At 49.4% G+C, this 26,190-nt stretch overlaps 1 protein-coding gene and 1 long non-coding RNA gene across 2 annotated transcripts in view; one reads left to right on the top strand and one right to left on the bottom strand.

The window, feature by feature from the left end:
• Positions 1-6,322: 6,322 nt before the first annotated feature.
• Positions 6,323-15,525, top strand: LOC148214442 (uncharacterized). Its single transcript, XR_015798091.1, has 2 exons — positions 6,323-6,455; positions 14,527-15,525. It is a non-coding gene; the product is annotated as an uncharacterized LOC148214442 (long non-coding RNA).
• GPC3 (glypican 3) overlaps positions 6,449-26,190 on the bottom strand; it is a 105,788-nt gene continuing 86,046 nt past the window's right edge. The window contains exon 8 of the mRNA XM_088151700.1: positions 6,449-13,257. Within this exon, the coding sequence (XP_088007826.1) occupies positions 13,088-13,257 (170 nt within the window). The 3' untranslated portion in view covers positions 6,449-13,087. The remainder of the gene's footprint in view (positions 13,258-26,190) is intronic.

The following is a 26,190-nucleotide window of genomic DNA, read 5'->3' as shown; positions in this document are numbered from 1 at the left end:
CCGCCTCCCGGCGCGCGAGGGGCGGGCGGGCCAGCGCCGCGCCGCGCCGCGCGCTCTCCAAGCGGCCGCCCCGCCCCGCCCCGCCCCCGGAGCAGCCGCCGGGGGCGGGCGCGCCTCCCCGCGGCGGCAGGGGGCCGCGGGGGCCCGGCGAGCCTCGCGGCGGCTCAGCCCCGGCGGGCTCCTGGAGGACCCCCGAGCCTGCGCGCCGCCTCGTCCCCGAAGCGGGAGCGCGGGTCGTGTGAACGCGCCCCCCGCCCCGCGGCGTTTCGCAAGCCCTGCCGCCCGCGAAGGGGCGTCGAGGGGAGCTGCCGTCCGGGCGCCAGGCCCCGCTCCCGGTTCGAGCCGCGCGGGCAGAGCCAGAGCCAGAGCCGGCGCCGGGCCTGCCGAGGGGAGCCGCAACTCCCGGGAGTCTCCCGGCTGCGCTCCCCGCGTCTGCCTCAATTTACAGAGCGCCCTGAACGTCCTCGGCCCGCTTTCCCCGAGGGGACGCCTCTGGACCTGTTGAGTTGCAACTTGCAGGCGGCTGTAGAGCCAGGCGAGCGGGTCGCTCTGGGGAGGCTGCTCCCGGTCCATACGGCAACTGTGAACTAAAGGGGCTTTTTGTCTAAATCAGCTCTGGCTCCGGGGCCGTTTCCTCCTCCCGACCCCCCACCCGCAGCCTGAAGAGCGCCGCTGGTTTCGGAGCGAGAGGGGCGGAACCGCCTGACGCGCCCGGCCCCGCGGACCGGCGGGTCTCCCTCTGCCCGGGCGACGCGGACGCGGCCGCTGCCGCTGCCGGGCCGCCCCAGCCCCAAGCGGAGCGAAGCCTTCTGCCCTCGCCTTTGCTGCCCGGCGGCTTCCTCGCGAAGTCCACTGGCCGGAGGGGAGGTTTTAATTTTAATTTCCGGGCAGACCTTTCCACCTCGGAGCCTTCGCAGAGCCGCCAGCCCGCCGAGCCCTCGCCCCAGCGCCCGGCTGGGCAGCCTCGGGCCGGCCTTCTCCTTGGCCCCAGCCCTTGCTAGAGTAAAGGGGGAGGCCGCGGGGCGCTCCTTCCCCCTCAGCCCTCCTTCCACCGCTCGGGCCTCCCCGCCGTCCATCTTGCATTCCTCCCCGTCCGCGAAGGCTTGCCGGACAGCGATCTGCGACGGCACGCGGGGCGCCTGCGGGGCCGCTTCGTCGCCGCCGCCGCCGCCTGCTCCTCGAGCAGAAGGGCAAAGGCGCCTTTGGGCCGCATCTGGGGGACGCCGCCCGGCGGCACTTTGGCCACGGGAGATTTCGAACCCCACGAGCGGCCATCGGTTTCTGGGCTGTCCTTGCTGAACAGATAACAGGGACTCCGCGAGGGACAGTCGCTGCCGGACGCTGCGTCCCAAACAGCCGCTGTTTGGGTCGAAGGAACAAGCTTCAGGACCGTTTCAAAATACCGGTTTCCATTCAAAGGCATCAAGGTGGGGGAGCCGCAGCTCGCTTTACCGCAGGCCTGGAGCGTAGAGTGAGGACAAGATAGCAACGTGGTCTCCTCCTGACTTGGGGGCTGGGCGGGTGGGTGGCCGCACGCACCCTCCTTGGGGGCTTCTCCCCAGAGCCAGAGGAAGAAGAAAGGTCGGCAAACATGTCCTGGGGTCAGAAATCAAGACATCACCTCCGCCACGAATGCATTTTTAAAGTTTTGTAGCCAGTCTCTCTACCAACTGGGGATTACAAGATCAAGCTACTTCACAGGACTGTTGTGTGGATTTCTGAATAAATCAGAACAGCTTTAAGCCATCAGCCCCCCCCCCCGCCCACATTTTGTCAGGGTAACCGTTTAGAAGAAACCTTGTCCCAGTGTCAAACAGCATCTGAAACAGATTAAAACAAGACTAAACAAACCCCAAACCACCCATAATGCAGAGAACAGTAATAATTTAAAAGCAACCACTATCGGATAAAAATTCACCTAAAAGGGTGCTTAAAACCCTCCTAAATCAACCCTAGAAAGGAAACACCTTTTAACAAAACATAGGGGTGGGTGTGTGGTAGTTTTTACCAGATTTCAAAACAGTTTTGTTGTTCCTTTCTTAACTCTCTTGATAACCTGCTTATCCTCTTCTTGGCCTTTGGGAGATGGTTGTGAATCACCAAGCAAGGCTCTTCACTGCACGCAATAGAGATTGTGCTGTTAGTTGTGGCACAAGAGCACGTCAGAGCAGTTGTTTTCACGTAAGCTGGCAAGCTTATCTGAGGGAGGGGTAATCCGTTTGGACCGGCGCTCTGCAGCTCAAGGAAACCAATGCTTTGTACAACTGGGTTTGCGTAACTGTTTATTTCATTTGCTTGGAAAATGTATATGGCCACCCATCTTCAACAAATAGCTCTGGGCAGCTACAACTGTGATTTGCTCAAGCCACAATTGCGGGGGTTTTCGAACCATAATCCATAGTTTGCAAACCGTGAGGGCTGGGCTCACACGACAGTGGAAGGCCAGCCATCAGAGCACACAAGGTTAGTAGGTAGCACAAGCACAGCCTGTCTCTTCTTCAGAAACAAACGTGTGCCATTGGGGGCAAGCGGTCTGCCATCACGCTGGGTCCTCCTGCCTTGCCAACCTTCCGCAAACTCTTCCCAAACTTTCCAGTCTGTTTTCCTTTTCTTGCCCGTCATGCCCAAGGGAGACCATCTGTGAGCAAGCAGTGAAAGTAGGACATGGAAAAGGGTGTTGAGGATTTAGTCAGTCCTGTGAAAGGTGGGGGGGAGGACTGGTGGGTGCATAGACACGCACCCCACCCCAAGATCCTATAAAAACGTTTTGTCTAGTTCCATCAGCCCTTCCCACACCACTCTTCCTGTGGGGACAGACCGAGCTCCAAGTTCTCATGAAGTTTTGGCTGCAGGCCTTCAAAAGGAAAGCAGAGGGTAAGCTCAGATTTTCCTTGGCGGGACAATGCAAATTTTAAGGGCAGCCCAGCCGGGGGCAGAGCATTCTTCCTTCCAAAGAGGGAAAGAGAAAGGGGAGCTGCAGACGAGGGGTGGGGAGGGAGAGGCGGTTGGCCAGTTGGAGCCTGAGGAAGCCCACCAGAGATACAGGATTACCAAAAAAAACCCTGCAAGACGACCAAAAAAAAAAAAATCAGTGGGGCAAGTTGCGGATAACAGCAAGGCAAAACTGGTCTGCAGAAGGAAGAGATGGCGTCTCTGGAAGGAGCAGAAGGATCCTAGGCTCCAGGGAGGAGGTGGAACGGGTGGTGGGCCGATCCTGGCCACCTGCCCTTTGTGCAGGTAGGGACATGAGAGCCAGAAAGGCACCTGCTAAGGCACCTTCCTCTCCTTCAAAGTCTCCAGAGAACCCACCATCCCCTCCATCCTTCAGGGCCATATCTGGCGGTCACAGATGCACCCCCCTCAAACGTGAAGGCTTCCTACAGCCATCCCAACTAAGGAACACCAGTAGTCCAGTTCTCCCAGAACCTGAGCCAATTCATGATTTAGCAGACCGCGTCACTATTCAGAGGCAGGGGTGGGATCTGCTCAATGCAGCACCGAGAAGGGGAGGGAATAAATTAGGTGATTTATGAATGAGCGAGGAGGAGGAAATCTGACAGGATTTCAGGCAGTGGGTGATGATATCGCTTGGATCCCCCCTTCAGGCAATAACAGATCTTTTGCCATCAACAGAGAGCTGTAACCATGGTTGTAGCAAGTCTACACATTTCTCAGATATTTACAATTCGTAATCTGTTTCTGAAGATGAGGCTTCACACATCTTTGGGAGCAGCATTCGTTTCATTTGAAGGGAGTTGGCAGGTGGGGCTCAGATTCTGTGTCAATGCCGTTCTCCCATCCCAGAAAACCCGGATTTAGGCATCACAACTCAGCCACCATGCAGTTCGTTTTGGCCTCGCTGGAGCTGAGAATCAGCCGTAATGGCTTGGTGGTTCATGCGTGTTAGGCCTTGTTCAGCAAGCCACATTAAAAATGTGCAACCGAGGCCACCGAGTCTTGCTCAAACTCTCTGCTGCTGAGACCACCTTACCTGTATATTTACAGGTATATCTGCAGAGTGGCAAGAAACCAGCTTATGCAAAGGATGGTGTTCTCATGGCTTCTGTTACTTGTGACTACTGTGACCGCTAGAACAGGGTTCTAACCATTTTGGTATTAAATGAAACAATAGCTATTATGTTATGAAACGTAAGTTAATTATTTCAGGGCATTTAACAATCTTTTGTAGAATCTTCAATATAAGATTAAGAATTCTACCACAGAGTGTTAAATGACCTAAATCACTGGGTTTGCAAATGTAGGATCCCCAAATAGTTGCATTATACAAAATGTAGGGACCTGCTTTATGTTGGGTTCCTGGATTACATGAAGCCAGAGTTTAACCATCAGTTTTTGGGGAAACTACCATTGGTTTACAAACTAGAATGCCTGAGAAGATATGCAAGTTGTTAATCATGATGTAGAACCAACCAGGATTTATAACTTACGCAACCAAACATTGTTTAAGCGAAGCGGGTAAACAAGTGAGTTTGGTCCATCTAACTTAGTATTGGCTGAACTACAGTAACTGGAAGGTGTTCTCTAGGATTTGGGATATGTTTCCCAAACCTACCAGGGCTCTACATCTGGGATCTTATGTATGGAAAACAGGTAACTCCATTACTGAACTGGGTAGGCAATGGGAGGGGGCAGGGGCATTTTTGGAATTTTGAGAGCACGTGGCAGGTGCATTCACAAAGTGGCCACCATTTTGAGGTTTATCTGTTTACAAAATGGCTGTCTGATGGACATGGGCCATCACAAAACCTCCGTGGCCAGAAGGTGACTTGGGTTCCTCTGTGCCATCCTGGTGGAACTTTTCTGGAGTCAAAAGTCATTGCTGCATAGATGTGATGCTAAAGGTTTCATAATACAGTTTTGTTCAAGCAATTTGTAAAAGTCAGATGGAGTGAAGTAGGGAACCTAGCTTGCACCACAATGCTCATGAGAACCACATTCCTGACCCTGCAGTGACTCATGAGCCTCCCCCAACTCTTGGGACCTAGGAAGTGGCTTCGTTCTAATGGACCAACCAGTGGTCCATCAGACTCCATATTAGCTCTCGTGATTCCAAGCAGAGGTCTTGGCCAGGCCCAGCAGAAGATCTAAGGGACCTTGGAAGAGAGGGAGGTTTGAGTCCTAAGCAGATGACAAGCCCAGCTCGTTCTCCCCTTGTTGCACAAGAGCTTTTCTTTTCTGCCTTCAAGAGTGGGCCAAAATCAACTCAGCATACGCAGCATAGCCCAGTGGCGTCCACCCCGAGGGCAAATGAGACCGCCACGTGTCATCTTTCAAGATCTGATGGCCAAGGAGATGACAGCAGCAAGGAACATTGAAGGCATCACACGGGTAAAGCGACACTGTTCACTGGGCCAACTTTTGTGGTCCGGAGATTAGGGCAGCTTTGGAGGTCTATAAAAGCTGCTGGAGGAGACATTCTTTGCCTCCCACGGCAAGTATCGCCTTACCTCCTCTGCGTGGCTTCCCAGGGGCAGAGAAAGCAGCCATTCTTTGTCCAAACGCAGAGCGCTCAGTGGAGGATCAGAGGCGACCATAGATGGAATCACATCCCAGCCGGCTGGCATGGCTGCCATCACCACGTCTCATCCTGCCAATGTTTCTGAAGCCAGCCTCCTCGGGTGCCCTTGCTGGAAAACAGATCTGCTCCAAGGGGTGTTCACATCAAGGAAGGTTTGGAGGGCAGGGCCATTCCCCAGTCCGCCTGCAGCTGCTCGGAGGATAATCTTAGGAACGCGGCTAGGACAACCAACATTCTCTGAAGCATTTCCAAGCACTCATCACTCACCCAGACAAGCGCAGGGAGCGAGTTGGCAGGCCTTTGCCCTCCCTCCCAAACACACTCGCCCTGAGAGAGAAAATGCCCTTTTAAAACCCTGCGGACGCCAGGGCTCAGACTGCTGCTTTGATCTCGTTCTCCATGGCGGGCAAGATCAATTTTCATCCACCTCACCCAGCTCCAGATCAAAAGAACGAGGTTCAGAAGAGAGGAAGAAAAAAGGCCCAGAACATGGGGTGGGGGCAGAAAATGGGCAGTAACCTGAAAATGTAACATAAATACATGCCCAGTTTCATTCTAAGGAGTACCTTCAAGGGGCTGATCCGAGGAACCTCAAACTACACCAGCAAAGGGGAAGACGCAAAGTTTCTACTGCCAGAGAATGAGTTCGCCCAGCCCAGCCTGTTCCTTTCCTCGTCTGGCACACAGATACGGGATCCTTTAACCCAGAGGGATGGCAGTTCCTAGTCATTATGAACTTAAGGGGCTGTCTTAGAGTGTCCTGATTGGTGCAACAGGCTATGTCTGTTTAATCATACTGAAAAAGCCACCGTTGGCTAACTTCTTCAAGCAAAGTGTCTGTTCTACCCGCAAGGCTACTTCTGTAGTGAGAAAGGATGTTGCGCGAAACAGAACAGGCTGAAACCCATTGAACCAGGTCAGTTAAATACCTAGTGGTTAAACTCTGTTCTTTTTCTGGCTTAGCCTGTTGTACAAATCCATCTTACTTGCTTAGTTTATGCTCTAATGTCTTCTGCAACCCTAGAAAATGACTAAGCTGAGTAACCAGATTATGCCTATTGCGTGACCTGCAATCCGGGGTCTCCCTGCATGGTGACAGGAATTCCAAACCAAGTCAGAGCCCAAATTTATGCTGCTATCTTGGGCACGTAGTTTCCACCACTATCATCCTGTTCCAGAACAAATGCAACCTGGATTTATACTATTCTAAGCCTTAGTCAAGGTTCTTGGATTTATTGTACGGACCCAAAGCCAACCGTTGATCTGTCTTAACATGACCTAGCTGTGGTTTCTTGAATACCCCACAAATAGCTGGGTGCGCGCAATGCACTTAGCCCAAGGCATGCCACATGGTGGCTTAGAACAATCTAAGATAGAAGCAACTTTTCAACAGCAGTGCTAGCCGTTATACAGACAAGCTGGTCTGGAACTGTGTGCTAATTCGCAGACAGATCCTCTGCCCTGCATTGCCCGCTAAAGCAAAGACGCTGCAAGGTAACACTTTAGGGGCAGTCCCTGATCCACCCAAGCTTTCACACCAGTAGGTTTATTAGCTTTGAAGCATCCCAGCCTCTTTATGAAAAACCACAATCACCATGAAGGTGCCAGCCAGAGTTTTCAAACTCAGCTTAAGTCAACAAACTTCCGAAAGGTGGAAATATCCTAGATAAACTGCCGGAGCCCTAAACTGGCTAGCAGTCGGGCTGCGTGGAGTTTTTAGAACGGTTGACATGGCTCAGCCTTGGACTGAAAAAGCATGGCGTTTGCTCCTGATCCTCCGCCCTGCTTCTGCCAGGCCTCCGCTTCTTAAGGACAGTAATTTGATCTGCAGCGTGCCAGAGAAGAGAAAGACGCGGTTAATTCATGCACCGATCCGAAAGGCTCTTAGAAAACAGTCTTGGAAATGAACGTTTTAGGATACAAGATGCTTGCGGTCTTGCCTGCGGTGAAAACTGTCTGCAGGTAAAATTCAAGAGTAGAATCTGACAGGTGGTTGCAATTCCCAACATCCATCCAGATCTAGGCCTATATCCCACTCTGGAGGCATCGTATCCCCACCCCAAAGTGGCACTAGTTTGGGGCTGAGCAGCCAGTTGGGAAGGGCCTGCCTTCAGCAGGTTGGCCCGCTTAGAGACGGGAATAATCTCGCGGGATCATCTGCCACTTGCTTGCCACCGTAGCTCATCAGCAACAGCTCTCCTGAGGATGTGCCAAGTACATGGCGTCTCCACCTCCACCTCGCTTCCAACGGCGGGCATCTGGGTGCAGAGAGGATCCCGAGGACAACAGCCTTCGATCCTGCTGGGTTTACACATGACATTTCACCATGGCTTATTGGATTCGCATCAGAGCCACCCAGGTTTACCCACTAAGGCCAGCCAAACAGAGTTTGGCTGAACGAGAAAAGCCAGCCCAGGCCCCGAACCACCTCGCCAGATTTTCTCTTCCAAACCGTTTTCCATTCATGCTGGGAAAAGCCACCCAAGCGTGTGGGAATTCCAAAAAAGATCTCAGTAGCTTTTCCTCCAAGTGGTACATATTCCCCCCACCCCACCCCGCATGTCTGCACTCCTTCATCTCCATCTTTGACTACTCCGCATCTGCTCTTCCCCCGTGGAATGCGTTTGGCAGGGAGCTCAAATTAATACAGGAATGCTTGGCATTTGTTTCGAAATGCAGTCCAGATGAAGACTCTTTTCTTTAGGGGAGGGGGCTACTTGCTTGACAGGACTTAGCTCCCACCTCTCCCATGCAAGCCGGGCCAGAGCCACCGAGGGCTGGTGGGCTGCAGACGCACCTCGATCGCCATTTCACGCCAAGAGGAAGGTCACTCTATTAACCCCCCTTTGGGGGCAGAATGTCCACCGCTGTCATCTGACGGGCATCATTAAACAACTTCTCTGGTGTCTGTTCACCGGGAGTTGATTTTTCCTTCTTGGCAACACACGCATTTTCTTTTTCCCTTTTAATAATATACTTGGACGCTGACAAAATGCAGGCCTTTGTTTGCAGGCTCAAGATTTTGGCTGCAACTGCTGGTTTAGGACTGGTTTATAATAAGGAATAATGACTCCCATTTCTTGTTCTGTCTAAACTAATCAATGGCTTTGCTGCTTGCAAAGAGGATTAGTAATTACCCAGATAAGTGTGTGCGTGTGTGTGCGTGTGTGTGTGTAAAAGTCAATGGGAGCCACAGGGCAGACATTTGCAGATCACTATCAGGATGGTGAGCGTGATCCCGGCAGTCTGTGTTGCAAGCTACTGGAAGTTGGTGCTGGGGAGAAGTAGGTCAAAGTGTGCTCCTTTCTTAGGCTGGGTTTACAACCCATGCCAAGCCAGAGTTTTCTGAATCACGGCTTGTTGATTGAACCACAGCTAGCAGGCTTCACGCTAGGCTGTCTAATTCAATTTATGAGCCACAGTGGCTAAGCCAAACTCCAACAAACAACATTCTTAGAGTAAGCCTGGATTTTGGAAACACACCTACTGTGTGAGATGGGGTGCCCCCAAAATCACACCCTGAGTTTAACTTAACTGTATTAATTTACAGCCAGAGATCAGAAAAAAGATTTCTATACAGTGCAGGAGGAGATGACAGAAGCAGACTGGTGATTCTTACGCTGGTTATGGGCATATTCAGTTCTAATTCTGATTCTAATTCATAGTATTGTACTGTATTGTATTCTCACTCCCACTCCATTCCATCCTTACACAGAGCTGTCCCGTCTCCTTCTGTAATGTGCAGCAGCAGAGGGGGTCAGCACAAAGACCCACCTCCCTGCTCCCCAAAGGATACCCAACAAGTAAAAGTATACATGCTTGAAGGCCAGCAGATGTCAGACGAGAAAGACAACACGTTCGCTTCTAGCATTGGCTGGACCCCGTCCAGACAGACTGTCCTTTGTAGTTCACGTTTTGGGTTCTGCGGCTTTTAGAAAGGCGGCTGAGATCCCAACCCAGCTCTCTTAGAAAGGCAAAAAAGCAGCATTGAGGAAAGATGGGGAAGACGATGACCCCTGCCTCTGATTGTCTTTGATGAAGCTGCCAGTCTCCAGAACCAACCAGCTGCAGAAGAGGCTAAAACCCAGGGAAGCAGAGGTGTAGGCCACAGAATAGAAACACACCAATCCAAACTCTGTCATTAAATTCCCAATTGCTGCTAGGTTGGACCCGGGACCAAGGACAGGGGCCTCTGAAAATCCGGGTAGTCTAATGGCATGGAGTTCTGATCTGCCCCATTTCCAAGAAGCGGCTGGGGCTTGCTGCTCATTCCAGCTTGCACTTCTTGGAACAGCAAGATGGAAATCAACAGCAGATGATTCTTAGGAACCTGTAAAATGAGAGGACCCAAGATTTAACTTCTTCCTAAAATGCTGAACACCCAGGAAAAAGCATCAGAAGACCTTTCGGTGTATTGGTTTCACGCATTAGACTATGCAATGGTGATGTGGCTTGGTTTGGCCTTAGCATCCAAGGGCGGCTTCTTCAACAAGTTGTGGTTTAGTGCCAAGGGTGAAGGCCACGTGTAAGGTCCTAAACTCTTCTCTTTTATTCTATAGGGAATATTGCTCACGAGGGGAAAAATATACTCATGATATGCCCAGCAAGGCTTAATATTCCAAGGGTTACAACCAAAGCTGGGATCAGCCTAATTTTTAGCTGGCAAAAGGGCACGAGTCTGTTGATGAATGGAAGAAAACATACCCACAAGATCTAGAAAGAAACTCAAGAAAAATTGCCCTGAACTTTCCCCAGCTCTACAGAGATCAAGACCAGCAGTTTGACTCATGTGGAAAGAAACACTGTAATCCGGCAAAGCAGAATAAAGCGTTTTTGCACACCAGGCAACCAATAGACCCACCTCTGGTGGGTACATACTCTGCACACACGCTTTGCTGGAGAAGGAAGGAAATCCTAAACAAATTCAAGCCACATTCACCTCACACTCCCCACAACAAAGCAGCTTTTTCAATACATATCTACTTCTCTTTCTATAAGGGAAGTGCCCCAATCACACGAAAGGAGGAATTTGGGGTTCATCTCGTGTGCATTCCATAATTTCTTCCTCGTTTTGCCAAGGAAAACTCTTCACACTCTTATTGCTCACCTAAGCCCGTGCCAAGTCCAAAGCATGATTAATTCTACAGGTAGTCCTCAACTTATGACCATTTATTTAACGACCATTTGAAATTACAACAGTGCTGAAAAAAGTGACTTACAACTTGTCCTCTCACTTATGACAGTTGTAGTGTCCCTGCAGTCATGTGATCAAAATTCAGGTGCTTGGCAACCGGCGTGTATTTGCGACAGTTGCAGCGTCCTGGGGTCACAGGATCACCATTTGCGACCTTCCCAGGGGGGTTCCGACAAGCAAAGTCAAAGGGTTTGCTTAACGACTGTGTGATTTACTTAACCCACTGCAGCAAAAAAGGTTGTAAAATTGGGCATGACTCACTTAACTGCATCGCTTAGTGACAGAAGTTCTGGTCCCAATTGTGGTCATAAGTTGAGGACAACCTGTACTTTCTTCTCTGCTTGCTGCCCTTGAGTTCCTTATGTTGGCCTGGGTAGAATTGTTGCAACCACATACATCTTTGTCTTTGGAGAGTCCTTTGGCCCCAAAATAGGAAACGCATGGTCAGTGACAAGAGCTGGAGACGGTAATGTTGGGAACTCACTGGAAGGGCTCTGAAAAAAGAGATGAGACCAAGTGGGGCTCGTCAAACCATCCTCAAAGGATGGTTTTCATTTGCGTTGTACTCCTAGGGGAGTCTTCTCAGATATAAGCCCCACTGAGTTCCAATCTATGAAAATAATAAAGACACCCCAAGCACTGCCACTATCAAGTCAGCCGATCAAGCAAGAAACATTTTTGCAGCTACAACCCTAGAAGGCTGTTCGAGCACGTCTGATCCCAGATGGCCGTATCTTCCCTGGGTTGTCCCTGTTAAAACTCTAAACTGAGACGTTCCCAGATCTGCTATCAGCAAAGTCTACTTTTTCATCAGATGCCTGCAAAGGATTTCATTTCCCCAGGCTTGAATCTCTCTGCATTTTAGCTTCAACGGGTGAGCCTTTTAATATTTTCCCACCAACTCTTCTGTCTTTTTAAATACCAAAAAAATCTGCATTGTGAAGGGAGGAAAAACAGAATCACCACAGAATGTCTTCTAACCGGCTTGAGGGAATCATCGCAAGGTATCTGCCTCTACTGACATTTGTTCCCACTTAAAATTCCTTTCTTCTCCCTTCTTCTCTTAGCAATATGAAAGCTGGAACTGGATCTCAAATAGACATCTATCAGCTTGAATATCACCAAATGTGGATACTTCTAAACAGGGTGTAAGCTGCAAAATATGCTCTGGAAAAAAATGCATGGTGATAGCACTGCATTTATTCCAGAACTTTCAAAACAGCTGTTTCTTCCTCTCACAGGCACACGCATATGTGCAAACGCGCACTCACACACACGACCAGAAAAACGCAAGATAGCGATGCATGTGATCAACAGCCTTCGAATGATGGCAGAATCTATTTATTTTTAAAGACGAAGAAAAAACCGTTCTCCCTGTCTCCATCTCATCATATTTCTGATGCAAATTACAGTATAAAAAAGAAAAAAAATCTCCACAGCAGCCAAATGGGGGGCTATGGTGGCCTCTGAGAGATTCCCATTTCCATGCTCAAAAGACAGCCTCAGAACACAATATATTAACAGACAAAGTGATACAGAATATTAAAAAAAAAAAAAATTACAAAAGCATGCTCGCTCCTGTTGACTTTCTGGAAAACATCTGAGCATCTTCTGAAGCTGGACGATAGCTCTGGAATGGCCCATTATCCGCCACCCTCCTGTCAGCCACACGTGTGCATTGCATTAGTCCTGTCTAAGAAAATATGGGCAATTCTGCAGTTGAGAGCCCATCTAAAATTGACTACCTTTTAAAAAATAAATACGCAGCTCATTCATAGCCAGAATCCAGTGTTAAGTCAACCGTCCAAATTGCTACCCTCATGTCAATTTTGCCACCAATATTAATGCAATGCCAAAGCCAGATCTCAGAGCAACACTTCCAGGCCGCAGAACCATTCTTGGTTTTGGAATTGTTTCCTGCTCCCACTGCAAGCTGGGTTTTGATCTCAAGACCAAAACGAAGTGTGTTTTAAAAAGTTTGCTGATGGTGTTTAATCCGGTAACTGTTTTGCTCACTCCAATTCACTGAGGACGCAGCGCGTCGCTGTCGTTCTAGACAGCAGTGGGAAAAACGTTCATCTTCACAAAATTCATAGGTGATACAAGTTGAGTATTTTTTGAACCCTTTCGTAATTGAATGCAAATTCTTTAAAATACAAGCACTGGTCTTTTTTGCCAGACCTAAAACAAGCTCTTCTTGGAAATGCTTATTATTTTTTCTTTAAAAAAAATTCAGTCATATTTCCAAAGTTGTTCTTTCCAAGTGCCTCAGAAGGACAAAAGATTTGTAGGGCATTTTCACAACGCAAACGATCACAGATTCACCCTGGACCACGGCCGAGAGTTAATTCAAGTCATTTGGCCGTCAGAAAAAGCCACAACATTATGACAGTTGCCACCAGGTGAAGATTCGGCATTGGATCCTTGGCACCGAGGCTGTGACCTGTTGTAGTCTCTTTGCTTTGTTGATTCACAAGCTGCTTGTTTGAAGGAGTGCCTTCACTGTCCAGGTCGTATGCAAGCTCTAGAATGAAGGAGAGAAGAAAGAGAAATGGTAGCTAAGAAGGAAAGCTGGAGCTTATGAAAGCTGATGCCCTTTAATAAACTTGTGAGTCTGAAAAGGTGCTACCAGACTCCCAAATTCAAGAAGGGCCATTGTTGCTTGGGAAGCTCTGAACAAGGGCTGGATGTTCATGGAGGTCAACAGCCTTACTTCTACCCTGCCATGGTTTGTTATGGGGTGTCCTAAATCACAGGCTGGATTTGTGTGACATGCTAATCCAAAGCTGAACTAGGATGGTTTAGCACAATGGGTGAGGCTGGTAGAAAGGTCTCTCAGTGGCTAGCCAAGCCACAGGAGAAGAGCTCCTGTATTCCTATTCTGCTGAAGAGATCCCCAGAGGCATCCAGCTGTTCCCCATTTGAGACGGAAGTTCAGACAAAACAGTCCTTGTGATGTGATCCAGTGAGACACTCGCTTACAAAATACTCAAGGGCTTTAGGGTTTTCTACAACAGAGCTCTCTCTCTTCTGAGGCCAGCTTGGTTAACTTTCCAATAAGAGGCCAAAAGGTTTAGTCTAGCTTTTCTGCTGGTGGCAGGGGATGATGGGGACACCTCTCTAAGACACCTGGTTGAGAAGCCTGGAGGCTTCTGCTCTACAGACCTGCTCCAATTGGCAACTTGTGGTGCTCCAATGAGGTGAGAACAAGCAAACAAGCCAAAACTTTGTCAGCCTCAGCTTTTCGGCCAGGCAAAATCAACCCAGAATGGGTTCTTTTAAAGGGCCCACCTTTGCTCAGGCACCCGTGCAGCTCCTTTCAAGAGAGAAGCAGCCCATTGCTACAGGTGAGGGGCAGCTGAATCCATACCGCTATTAAACTGGTCGCCCATTAAGCCCTTGGACCCCACCCAAGCGTTCTCCCTTCTCTGCAGCTCTTCCAGGAAACCCCAGCATGGGTTCCAAAGCCCAACCAGGCTAGTTCCAAGGGAAAGAGCCTATTTCCAAAGATGGGGCTAATTCCTGCTCCCCAGCCTCCTGTTCCCAGCCCTGCCTTTTGTGCTCCAGAGGAGATAATCAGCTGACAAAAGTAAATCATTAGCCCTGCTCCTTGGTGGCTGCGGTTCAGATGGAGTTTCCTTTCCCTTTTCCCTTGCGAGGAGGAGAAAGGTGGGGCTTTGGGGAGCTTTGCTTTCTTCTTCTTTTGGGGGTGGGGTGGGGTGGGTGGTAAAAACCACCGTGGAGTGCTGAATTGCTGATGCACATCTTCTGGTCTGCGTTTTTTTCCCTACAGCGGTGCGACGCACACCCAAAGTCTTCCTGCGCTTGCTTCGACATGCAAAGAGAATGAAAGCGATTGAAGCTGTAAACCTACAGATGCGTGTTGTCCATTTCCATGTCAACAAGGGGGGGGGAGAACATTCTGTCAGGGAAAGACCACTTGAGTTACGCCTCCACAGAAGCTTGTCAGGGAGCACCGCTTTCCGGGCGACCTTTGTCACGGGGAGCCATAACAAGTCCAGCTTTTAGAGCCAAGCATCCATTGGGACAGTAGCCAGCCCAGAATATGCATCGAATGGTTTTGCTCCATAGGAAGAGACTTCCATGTTGGAAATACAACTGGCCTGATGGCTGCCTCCATGTGCGTCTCCAGTCTCCCCACCTCTGTCACTCACTGCCTTCCGAAGACCACTTTTGATCAAGAGGTCCTCCTTCTGGACAAAAGGAGGACTTCAAAGAAGCTGAGCTGGCAGGCAGCCAATCACTGGAGAGCCTGGAAGGGAAATTGAGGCTGGCACCAACAAACACCTGCCCAGCACCCTCCATCTGGGTAGGCATGGTCCAGCAGGTGCCCTCAGGGCCGATGCCCATCCCTGGACAGAAACCTCCTGTTCCTCCCCCTCCGAAGACACAGCAGCAAAGGTGGAAGCAAAAAACCCCACTTGGGCTGAACGCTTCCGTTGCAAGAACTCCCTTGGGTGCTTCAAGGGATGGACGGACACCAGTTCACAAGTGACAGTTGAGAGTTTACACAAGGGTGGGTGAAAAGGCAGAAGGCCATTCTAGGAATGACTCTGGGGCCCCGTTCATCTCACCAAGAATGAAGATGGCAATGCAGAGTTCAGTGTAGAAAACAGGAATGCGCCTACCTCCCATTTCGCTGGGACCCCTGGAGAGGCTAAATATGGAGGATTAATTTCCTTTGTGCCTCCGATTGCCTAGATATATTTATCTGAGTGTCCCTACTCTGCCTTTCTTCGGGAAGAAAATAAAGAAAAGAATCAAAACCTCATTCACAAGCCATTCAGGGGAGAGGGACAAACCATTTAAGCTTTATTAAAACTTACACCAAAAACTTAGAGAAGATCCAGCAATCTAATTGCTTGCAAACAACCCCCTTTGAGTTCTATTCTGGGGAGGGAGGAATAGAGAACGGAAATGCAGCAAAAGAAGATGAGATTCCAATTAAAATCTTAAAGAGCTTTAAAAGCCTCACTATTTATAGCAGTGCCCTTCCGGGAAGTTACACACATTTCCTGGGCTTCGTGCAGTCCTGGGACTTCGGGGGATGCTCCTACAAAATAGTTGATGGAGAGGAGAAGCCCGCCCCTGTCTTACAAGTCTCATCTTTCCTTCCCTTCCTTAGAGGCATTCTGGAGAATTCAAGATTTTGGCAGGCCTGAAATCTCCTACGCTTTCTTTAAAACATTAAAGGAAAGGTGCCGGTGTTGAGATTGTATTAATAAACAAAATCCAATAAAACTTTTGGATTTCAAGGCAAAGCTAAGCGCAGTGAAAAAAAGCGGAGGAACAGGGAACATTTAGCCTTGAGAAATGAAGTTCGGCATCCGAAGAAATATCGATAAAACCCTTTTAAGACCTGGGGGGGAAAGACAAGGGCCAGAGAGCAGGACGTGGAGAAACAGATCTGGAGCGGCTTCCAACTGAACGTTAGAAAACACCCAGAGCAATTGGGTTGCTCTGGGACGCCTTAAATGCAACACGCAGCAAGCGCAGTTGCACAGCAGAGCCAACAACCCCGGAGTGAAGCGGCTTCCCCTTTGGTGGGTGAATTCAAGCAGAGGCTGGACAGCCCTCCATTGGGGGTACTTTCATCTGGCTTCTTGCCGTGGATGGGGGGTCGGACTAGATGGTCTCCGTGCCCCCTTCCAGCCGTCTGCGTCTAGTTCTTGCCGATCAGTATCCGCCTCCTGAGGCAGACCTTGCCCAGCCACGCTCCCCTTCCCCTTCTCCCTGGAAGGCCACCTGTTCTGCCATGATGGACACCCACCCCTCTGGCTTCCTGCCCACACTGGATTCAGAAGCGGGGGGGCTACGGGAGGAACCCCTCCAGGCCCCAGCTCCTGGCAACAGCCTGCCCAGGAAAGCTTGCTTTTCCAACAGATGCTCTGCTTCTCTTCTGCGGGAACAGGCCGTGCTGCGCGCCTCCCCCAACCCGCTCCGTGTCCTAGACCCCCTTGAGAAGGAGCAGCCCCAACAGGGATTGCCATGGTGAAGAATGCATCAGGCACCCACCTCCTCCTCTGTTTCTAGGTGCCAGGGCCTGGCACAGCCACCCTGAAGTTCAGCCGCCTGCTTCTTCCGGGAGGTCTGTCGCATTTCCACCTCCCAGAATTCTGCCACGCAGTTTTCCAAACCAATCACTGGTGCAAACATACACGTGCATGGCCGGACGGGCTCGCCAACCTGTGTAGGTTCACGGGGTGAGAAACTGGCATCGGCGAGGCCAAAGCACACATCGGTTTTCAGGCCAACTTTAAAAAGTGGTAATACCCGAGCAAAAATAAGATCAAATGAAATTAATGGAAATAGAAAGGATCAAAGACAGTGAATTCACCTTCCTCTTGATCTGCGTTCCCACTCATCCGAAAGGCTCTGTGCCCAAACCTGGTCTACAGATATCTGAACTTGAGTTTAACCCTGGAGAGAGAGGGTGATCCATAACTCAACAGCAGTTCTAGAGACAGGAGGCAGCTTTTCCAACAGGTGCCGTCCAGGTGCTTTGGACTACACCTCACATCACCCCAGCACACTAGCTAGACATTAGGAAGCGTAGCTCAACCCAACTGGAGGGTGCCGCTTGATCGGAAGACTGACTTTCAGATCAAACTCAGCATAAAGTGAAAAAAACACTCTACACTCGCACAGAGATATTTGGCCCAAGGTGACTTCAGAATATTCTCCTCTGCTAAGATCTCTATAATACAAAGTTTGTACAGCGGAAAAGGTGCGCTGCTGAATCAAAATTATTTTAGGACCATTATAATTGCATGAAATGTTGTTTCCTTCCTTCTTATTTATAACAGTATGACGCTAAAGGTTGAACATCTTATAATCCTCATTTGGCGTACACTGTCCGGAAGAAAGTCAGCCTCCTATTAACAGGGTTAATATTAACAAATAATTGCCTTTAAACTGCAAAGGAATCTTAAAATCCAGGTTGACTTGGGCTAAACAATACACACAGGAACAAAGGACTGGAAGAAAAAAACAATCTCAAATACATTCAGGAACAGCTGCATAACAATTCCAAGGATTTAATTTTGATTGTAGGAAGTGCCGGAATTGCACAGAAGTCTTCACTGGTTTAGCTGCGAAATACTGATCGGGCTGCTTCCCTCTGGAAACTGTCCTTAATGTCCCCCAAACTGTAGAGAACTAGAGGTGTCTTTTTTTTTAAGTCAAAATTAAAAATCTGGAGCAGCTAAATCAGAGATGGGTAGACGAAGGCACTGCTGGTATAAAACTCCCATCATCCTTGACCTTTGGCCTGGCTGCTTGGGACTGATGGAAATTGGCGTGTCCCCCCCGCCCCCCCCAATCTCAGGCCTAACAATTAATTAAAACCAAGTTTTGTTGACAATGCAGCAACTCAGAGCGGTTGGAATGGAAGAGCTTCTTGCTGGCCCTGGTTCCAGATGATCCTTCCACAGCCAATCCAGATGTTTCATGCTGCTGGCCAATTTGTGCCAGGAACGAGTTTCCACAGTCCAAAGCAGGCCAAAAAAAACAAAGGCAAACCTCTGGATGATTTTGCAGAATTTCTGCGCAAGTTCTGGGTTGTTCTGTAACTCACGGCTGATAAAACCGTATCTTCTGCAGACAACGTCCTCTCTGCGACTAACTCCTTCCCGACATAACAGATGCACCTGTGTGTTAACAGCTGCGTGTTAAAAAAAGCCCGCGGCGATTGCAATTTCTCCAGAAAGGAACCACCAGTTTGAATCTCGCACACCCATCACAGAAGCAACAAGCAACCCTGCCTATTTATTCTACCCCAAGCAATCTTCAAGCGTTTATCATTTGCCACGTCCTTCCCAATCCTCCTCCTCCTCCTCTTCTTCTTCTTTGCCGTTGCTGCTGCTGTTATTATTCTCAAAGTAGATGCACCTTAACCATAGCAGACTTTCAGGTTTTCAGTATGGGAACTTCTCTGGGGTACATTTGTAAGCTCGGTCTGATCAGCTTGAATGACCCAAATTAGCAAAGCTAATTTAAATGTCCCCATTCCAAGGGCCTCCTCGTTTGGAGTTTCTTAATGGCCTTTGAAAAAGAAGGCTTTTATGCCTATTACAATCTTGGGCTTCATTCTTACCTAACTCCTTCCCTGAGATTTTGCAGCCAACACAAACTTTGACCAGTAAAATAATGTACCGAACCCTGAATGAAAGGAGCTTAACCATTCCTCGGCGGCTGTTATTTTAAAGCTGAAATAACGTTGGTTTCTCCCAGTGAGGAGACAAAGAAATGAAATGCTAAGCACGACCACGCCTCGGCTCTCGGTGAAAAGGACCTTCCTACAGGCACCGGGGCAAGTAATAAGTCCATTATGAGGAGCATGAAAAGAGAGACTTTTCAGAAGGGGAAACAGGGAGTTTCAGTCCTGTCCTAGCAAAGATCTTGCTTCAGAATTTCATTCTGCTTACATGCCTTCCCTGTCCTTTCAAAATACCACTCCCCAACAACATTAAAAGATAAGACGCTAGCAAAATGCTCATTTACTTAGGGGCCAGCTGTTATGGGACGGCACCGAAGAACAGCCCAATATGAACATTTGTTCCGCGTCCTCCTGTGAACCAGACCGTGGCGCTGAAAGAGTCCGAAAGATGACGAGGCGTAGGGATTTGGGTGCTAGACTGGGGACAGTCAAATTCAAGCCCCCACCCAGATCCAGGAGATAACTGGGCAACCAGTTTCACGCTGGCTGGATTCCCACGTTGCATTAAACCCTAAAACATGGTTTACAAATCAAACTAGCTGGAGTAACCCCCATGCTAAATCCAAACCAAATAAACAGCACAGACTCCCCCAGTGTGGTTCTTGCCCGTCAGGTTAGCATCATCATTCCCAGTTTTCCAGGGAAGGGATATCTTGTCCCCGTGTACCTGGAGGGCACCAGGTTGCAGAAGCCTGGCCCAGCACATGGACCCATTATTACAATTCAGCCCAACCTTCCAAACAAGGACACTGTAATGATGACCAAATTGGAAACAGGAATACAACATGTGCCACCTTGTACAACTGGAGGAAAGGTGGGTACATATCTAACAAACCAATATATGATAAAGCACAATAACGGCCTTGTCTCCACACATAATGCAATACAGGTAGTCCTCGCTTAACGACTACCCCATTTAGCAACTGTTCAAAGTTACGATGGCGCCTGCATTTACGACTGGTCCTTGCATTTATGCCCGTCGCAGCATCCTCCAGTCACATGATTGCCATCTACGTTTCCCAACCAGCTTGCAACAAGCAGAGTTAATGGAGCAGGCGGAAGTAAAATTGCAAGTCACAGTCACGTGATATTCTGCTTAACAACCGCAGTGATTCGTTTAATGACCAAATGGGAAGTGACATCAGCCCACCGTGATCATGATTGTCTGCTTAGCAACCGGAGTGTTTAGCAATGGAGTTGCTGGTCCCCATTGTGGTCACTAAGCGAGGACTACCTGTAGCCACGTTTGAATCATAGGCCTGCTAACAGCAGCGCCCAGCCAACCCTGACAGGCCTAGTTTAGTAATTGGAAGAGAGACTAACAGAAAATTCCAGGTCTGTAAGGTAGACTGGAAAGTTGAAAAAAGAAACCATCTCGGAAAACGACAAACCATATCCCCATACTGTTGCCAAAGTGTTTGTGAAGTCACCATGAGCTGAGCCTCAGGCCGAGGTGTGTTGCCTTTATGATGCATCAGGACTTAACTCTTCCAAATCTGTAAGACACACACACAGGCAGGACTGTAGAAGACTGAGATGGGGCTTGTCCAGAAGACAGTTCTGGGTGTATTGCTTTCAAAGGTTGGGGCTTGCTGGCCCCAAGGATGACCCAGCAGGACACACGGACAGGAAGCCAAAAGTCACAGATCTTCCACGTTGTTTTTCCTGCTGCAGCTGCTTTCTTGGTGCAAAGGAAATTCTCTCACCTTCTCCCCCCTCTGCACCTGGGAAGGGCCTTCAGAAACGCGGGGAAAGAGGGTGAGAAAGACAGGGGCCGCTCTGAGTGGGGCGGGTGGGAGAAGGATTCCCGAGACAGGTATTTGGCTACGCACATCAACCTGTGGTTCAGCCAAACTTTCAGGGACAGCAAAATTCCCACACCTTAAAATGCCTCAGCCTGTGAAGCCGGAGGGCAGGAGAGAAAGAGAACCATAAATGGAGAAGGAGGAAATGGAAGTCAAATTTGCCCTCTGGGAGGAAAGCAAGATTTTGTTATGTTCAGCCAGGAAATCCCACTTGGAGCGAAACTCTGAGACTCCTCTCTCCTGAAACACCTGGCCACCGACGGGCCTTGACCAGCTGTGCTCCTTCATCCCCAGGAGAACTCTCAGATCGCGATTTCCTTTTTTCAGAAGGATGTTGTGCTCTTGTTGTGTTCCTGTTTGGAAAGAAGGCAGGCCAGAGAGGAGAGTGGGGAAGCAAGAAGGTTCGGGTCCAAGAGCACCGCTCTGCGTCCTGCCACCAGCAATCGTGCCGAGGAACCGCTGCGAACCCCGAAGGATGCAAGGTGCCCAGAACACAAAGGGAGGCAGCACTAAGCCAGTTTTGCAGGCAGTCCTGGTTCACTATTTCAAGCTACCTGCACACAGCTGGCTTGTTTGCCCAGAACAGGAAGACAATAACCTTGGAAAGAAGTGCAAAGTGGTGCAGTCAAACCAGAACTTTCTCTCCTGGGGCTTCCAATCGAGCTCAGATTCATAAACTCTGGTCTGAGGTTGCAGCCTGGGAGAACAGCCATCAGCTAAACTCTGGTCCAGGCAAGACACTCACTTCTTTGTCCAGGTTAGCCCGGACTCTCCTCACCTGCCAGTTTCCAAATGGGCTGGGATGACATCTCTCGGGACTCCCAGCCAGGGTGGTTATGGGTCGAAGGGCGCCACGTTGAGGAAGGATGCCTCAGCCGCTCCCCCGAAGGGTGGGGCCAAAGATGAGCCAATCAGCTACCAGCACCAGGTGACTTTGGGGGAGAGCCAGGGACCCAGTTGGTTGAGCCCTGGACACCTTTTGCAGCGTGAAATGCTCCACCTTTGTGTTTTCAGGTTGCCTGGAGGCCAAAGAGCAGGGCCAAGTGCCATTGCACACTTGTGCATAATGGTGCACGTGCCAAATCAGCCCAGATTTGATAGATAGATAGATAGATAGATAGATAGATAGATAGATAGATAATTGATAGAAAGACAGACAGATACATACATACATACAGAGAGACGATAGATACAGTGGTACCTCGGGATACGAACTTAATCCGTTCCGTGACTCTGGGCGTATCCCGAGTTGGTCGTAACCCGAAGGAAATTTCCCCATAGGGTTCAATGTAAATCCGGTTAATCCGTTCCGCCCTCTGAATTTGGTCGCACCCCGAGGCAAATTTCCCCATAGGGTTCAATGTAAATCCGGTTAATCCGTTCCGCCCTCCGCCCGAATTTGGTCGCAACCCGAGGCAATTTCCCATAAGGTTCAATGTAATTACCGTTAATCCGTTCTGGCGTCCACGGACCACACGGAAAGCGGCCGGGCGCGGCGTGGTGCGGCGCGAAAATGGCCGGGTGCAGCGCGGCGCGGCGCGAAAACGGCCCGGCGCGGCGCGAAAACGGCCCGGCGCGGCGCGGCCCGGCGCGAAAACGGCGCGGCGCGGCGCGAAAACGGCCGCGGAACACGCGGCAGGGCCGGAAAAACAGCCGCGGACCACGTGGCACGGGCGGAAAAATGGCCGCGGACCACGTGGCACGGGCAGAAAATGGCCGCGGACCACGTGGCACGGGCGGAAAATGGCTCGTACCCCGAGGCGGAGTTCGCAAACCAAGGTAAAATTTTGGGGCCAGAGCTGGTCGTAACCCGAAAAATTCGCAAGCAGAGGCGTTCGTATCCCGAGGTATCACTGTACATAGATAGCCAGACAGGTATTTCACTTTTCCATTTAAGTCTGGAGCCCAGGGATGCCATGTGGGAATCCTGCAAAGCCCCGGGACCCCAGACAGAGCACCCCACTGGGGTGCTTCCAAGTGCCCCCCAGCTTCTCTACCATTTGGGCTAAAGGGGAGTTGCTGCTACAGTGACCCAGACACGGGTCTTTGCTGGAGGGGAATGATACCCCTCCGCAGTAGCCCAGATCTCAAGGCTGACATGCTGGAGGGGTCTTTTCACCCCTCCACCCTTTTCAAAGTCCTCCATCTCCAGCAATTAATTCACCTGAACCTTTTTTGTTTTAAGTAATGGGTTGTTTTTTAGCCTGCATTTATCCTAGGAAGTTTTTACGATTATTATAAAGCCATTTGGGATTGAGACTCTTCATCATAATAAAAGCAATAGTAAAAAAAAAATTAAAGCTTTTTTTGGGGTAATGAGACTCTTAATCATAATGAAAGCCATAGTAAAAATTAAAAAAAAAACATATTTGGGGGTAATGAGAATCATAATCATAATAAAAGCAATAGAAATATCACGAGCCCCGGCAACTACTAATTAGTTCACAGCAGCGAACATCAGGGTGGGAAGGATTGTTTCCTTAAGTCTCACACACGCACACATGCAGGCGCACACACACCCGCATGAAAAAGGAGGGGAGGAGCGCCAAGGGCAAAGTTTCTGCCCAACTTAAGCCGCGTTTTGGCAACGCTGACTTTTGGGCAGGACTGAGGAATACGGGTCTGCCTCTGGCCAGAGGACCAGGAGACCTGCGGAGCAACAACCGGGGGCGGCCCGGAGAGCAAATAAAGCGCACCTGAAGGAGCTCAGGGAGAAACCCCAAATGGTGGTGCGGGAAGGATATTACGAACTTCCCCAAAATAACTGCTCGCGTCCCACTGGACGACTCAAGTGGACTTGCAGACAGAAACAGGAAAAAGCGCCTTCTGGCCTCTCCTCTCCCCCTCCCCAAAAATAACCTTCAGCAACAGCTGCTGGGGAAGGCAGAATCCCAGCCCTGGAAGCCCCTCCTGAATCCTTGGACTCACCGAGGCCTGAAACAGGTGCCAGGCACGGGCCACAAGCCAGTTGTTTGGCAAAGGAGGGGCCCAGGAGGACTGGATCCAGGGGGCTGACTTCCTGCCAAGCCGCTGGGGGCACGGGGTGGGTGCCTTCACGTCTTGTGGCGAGGGAGGAGGACCACCCAGCTGTCTAGGTGGAAGTCATGCCAACCTGGAGTCGAGCAGGTCTCCTGGGAACGGGGGGCGAGCCGTTTTCCACTGCCGTCTTTCAGGTGTTTTGTCCGCTTCCCAGTGTAGCCTACGAGGTGGGATTTCCTGGTGGTGTCCCTTCCAACTATCAACCAGGTCCAGCCCTCCTGAGCTTCTTCAAGATCAACAAACTGGAATCCTCAGGAAGATGCGGACTTTGTTTCGCCAGCTTCCAAAGAGTTCAGAGTGCCCATCCAGCATTTTTTCCTCCCTCTTTTGTCCTCACCACCACCCTGTGAAGTAGATGAAGCTGACCAGTGCTGTCCAGGCAAGCTGACAGCTGCCCAGACCATATTCCAGCTTTCTCTTAACCTAGTGCTTCCCAAACCCAGCTGGATAACCGCTGCCATTATTCCTAGCCAGCAGTGGAATATAGACGTTGTAGTCTAGCATATCCGGAGAGATTGGGAAGGGCTGGGCCAATGATCCAAGATCTCACAGGTCCGCTATTCTTGGAGTGATTTTCAGTCTTGCACTTCATACAATACAAAAAGCAACTGAGGACCGAGTGTAAATGAGAAATAAATAGCCAATTTCCACAAAATGAGCAGGATTCTCTGACTATTTGTGGTGAGCTCTACCAGCTAGAAGGATTCCTGCCCCCCCATGGCCTTTCCCAAAAAGAAAAGGGGGTCCTAGGGATGAGCTCTGTCAAAATGCAGACCCCGGAGATCTTAAGGCTGAAAATAAGCGTCCAGCACAGACCCTCAATTTGCTGGGAAAAACTATTTCTAGAAGCCTCTGGATCCCAAATTGAGACCACTTTTTAATTGACTTTCCTGCTAACCCTTATTGCTGGTGGTTTACTGTAAAAAATAATCTGAGTAAAAAGGCAGAGAGGTAAAATCAAAACTGAAATCAAAATTAACATCCTCAGCGATTGAAAAGGTGTGTTTACAAAGGCACATTGCGGGAACTTTTTAAAAGCGAGAAAGAGGCCAAAGGCCAAACGGGGAGCCCGATTCAGCACATCTCCGTCGGCGCCGTTGCCATCGCCACCCTTGTCCTCCAGTTCTGGCAACGGGGCACGGAGTCGCTTACATGTGCATCAAATGCCGAGGAGCCGAGAATCTGATCCTGTTTTTGCTGACCATACGGAAAAACAGGGCTCTGCCTTCAAAGCAAACGGACTGGAAACTCTTGAGGTAGTCACAGGAAACTTAAAAGGGGAGAGAAAAGAAAGGAGCAAGTTGTTTTCTTTTTCTCGACCATTTACACGTGGACGAAGATTTCTCAATTTCCCAGCAAGTCCTCTTCGTTTAAAACAATGGAACAAACATTTCAGCCAACGTGTAAAGTTTTCGAACAAGAATGTCACTCCAGGATTTTAAGATGCCCTGATTTCAGTTCTCGGGGAAGGTTTATCCATTGGGTCTTTGGATTCAGCTTGTCTCCTTTCTCCCCCATGGTTGGGTAGAATTAACATCTTGAAAACAGCCAGTTGTTTCAACTTGCGTATCATTGAAACGTTGAGCCATTAAGAACCCAAAAGACATACTGCAGACTGGGGTGTGCTGTGCTTCGGATTCAAAGCAAAAAAGGTGCTTTAAAGGGGACATGGGTGAGCATGCCACATCGATTAATGCCTCCTTAAATACAGGTAGTCCTCGTTTAACGACCATTCATTTAACGATGGTTTGAAGTTATGATGGCCTCAGAAAAAGTGCTTTACAACCTGTACTCACATAACCATCGCAAACCATCACACCACTCCCTGCAGTCACATGTTTGCGATTTGCAACCTTTTTTTACAACAGTCATTAAGCAAATTCTAGCCAAAAAAAAAAAAAAAATCCATTGGAGAAGCTGGATTCACTTAACGACCATTGTAAAAATGGTCATAAAATCGAGTATGGTCACATGGTGACTCGCTTAATGACCAATTTTCTGGTCCCTATGTGGTTATTAAGTGAGGACTACCTGTAAGTGGTAGCTTTTCACAGGCTTGCACAGTAGCCACGCAAACTCAGGAAAATATGCATGGTTGACACTGATTTATATGTCTTAAAAGGAAAACAAACCTTACATACCATGAAAACATCTTGAACTTTTAAGCAGCTGGGCCTGGGGAACTCAAAACCACCGAGCAACGCAAAGGCACACACTGTGATAAAACAGCTTAAATCTGGCCAATGATTAAAAAAGCAAAACCAAACTTCCAAGCAATTTTTAAAACTATTAAAAAAAAAAAATCCAGGTCACCATACCAAGGATCATAATGGGTCTGACCTAGGTAAATCTTAGAGAAGACTGATGTCCATCT

The sequence above is a fragment of the Python bivittatus genome, unplaced genomic scaffold (assembly GCF_059951505.1).
Source record: "Python bivittatus isolate LINGU-HERP-01145 unplaced genomic scaffold, Pbiv_v1 ctg000670_np1212, whole genome shotgun sequence".
In the NCBI taxonomy this organism is placed as follows: domain Eukaryota; kingdom Metazoa; phylum Chordata; class Lepidosauria; order Squamata; family Pythonidae; genus Python; species Python bivittatus.
Note: the sequence above shows the minus strand (reverse complement) of the source record. Positions and strands in the feature narration are given on the sequence as shown.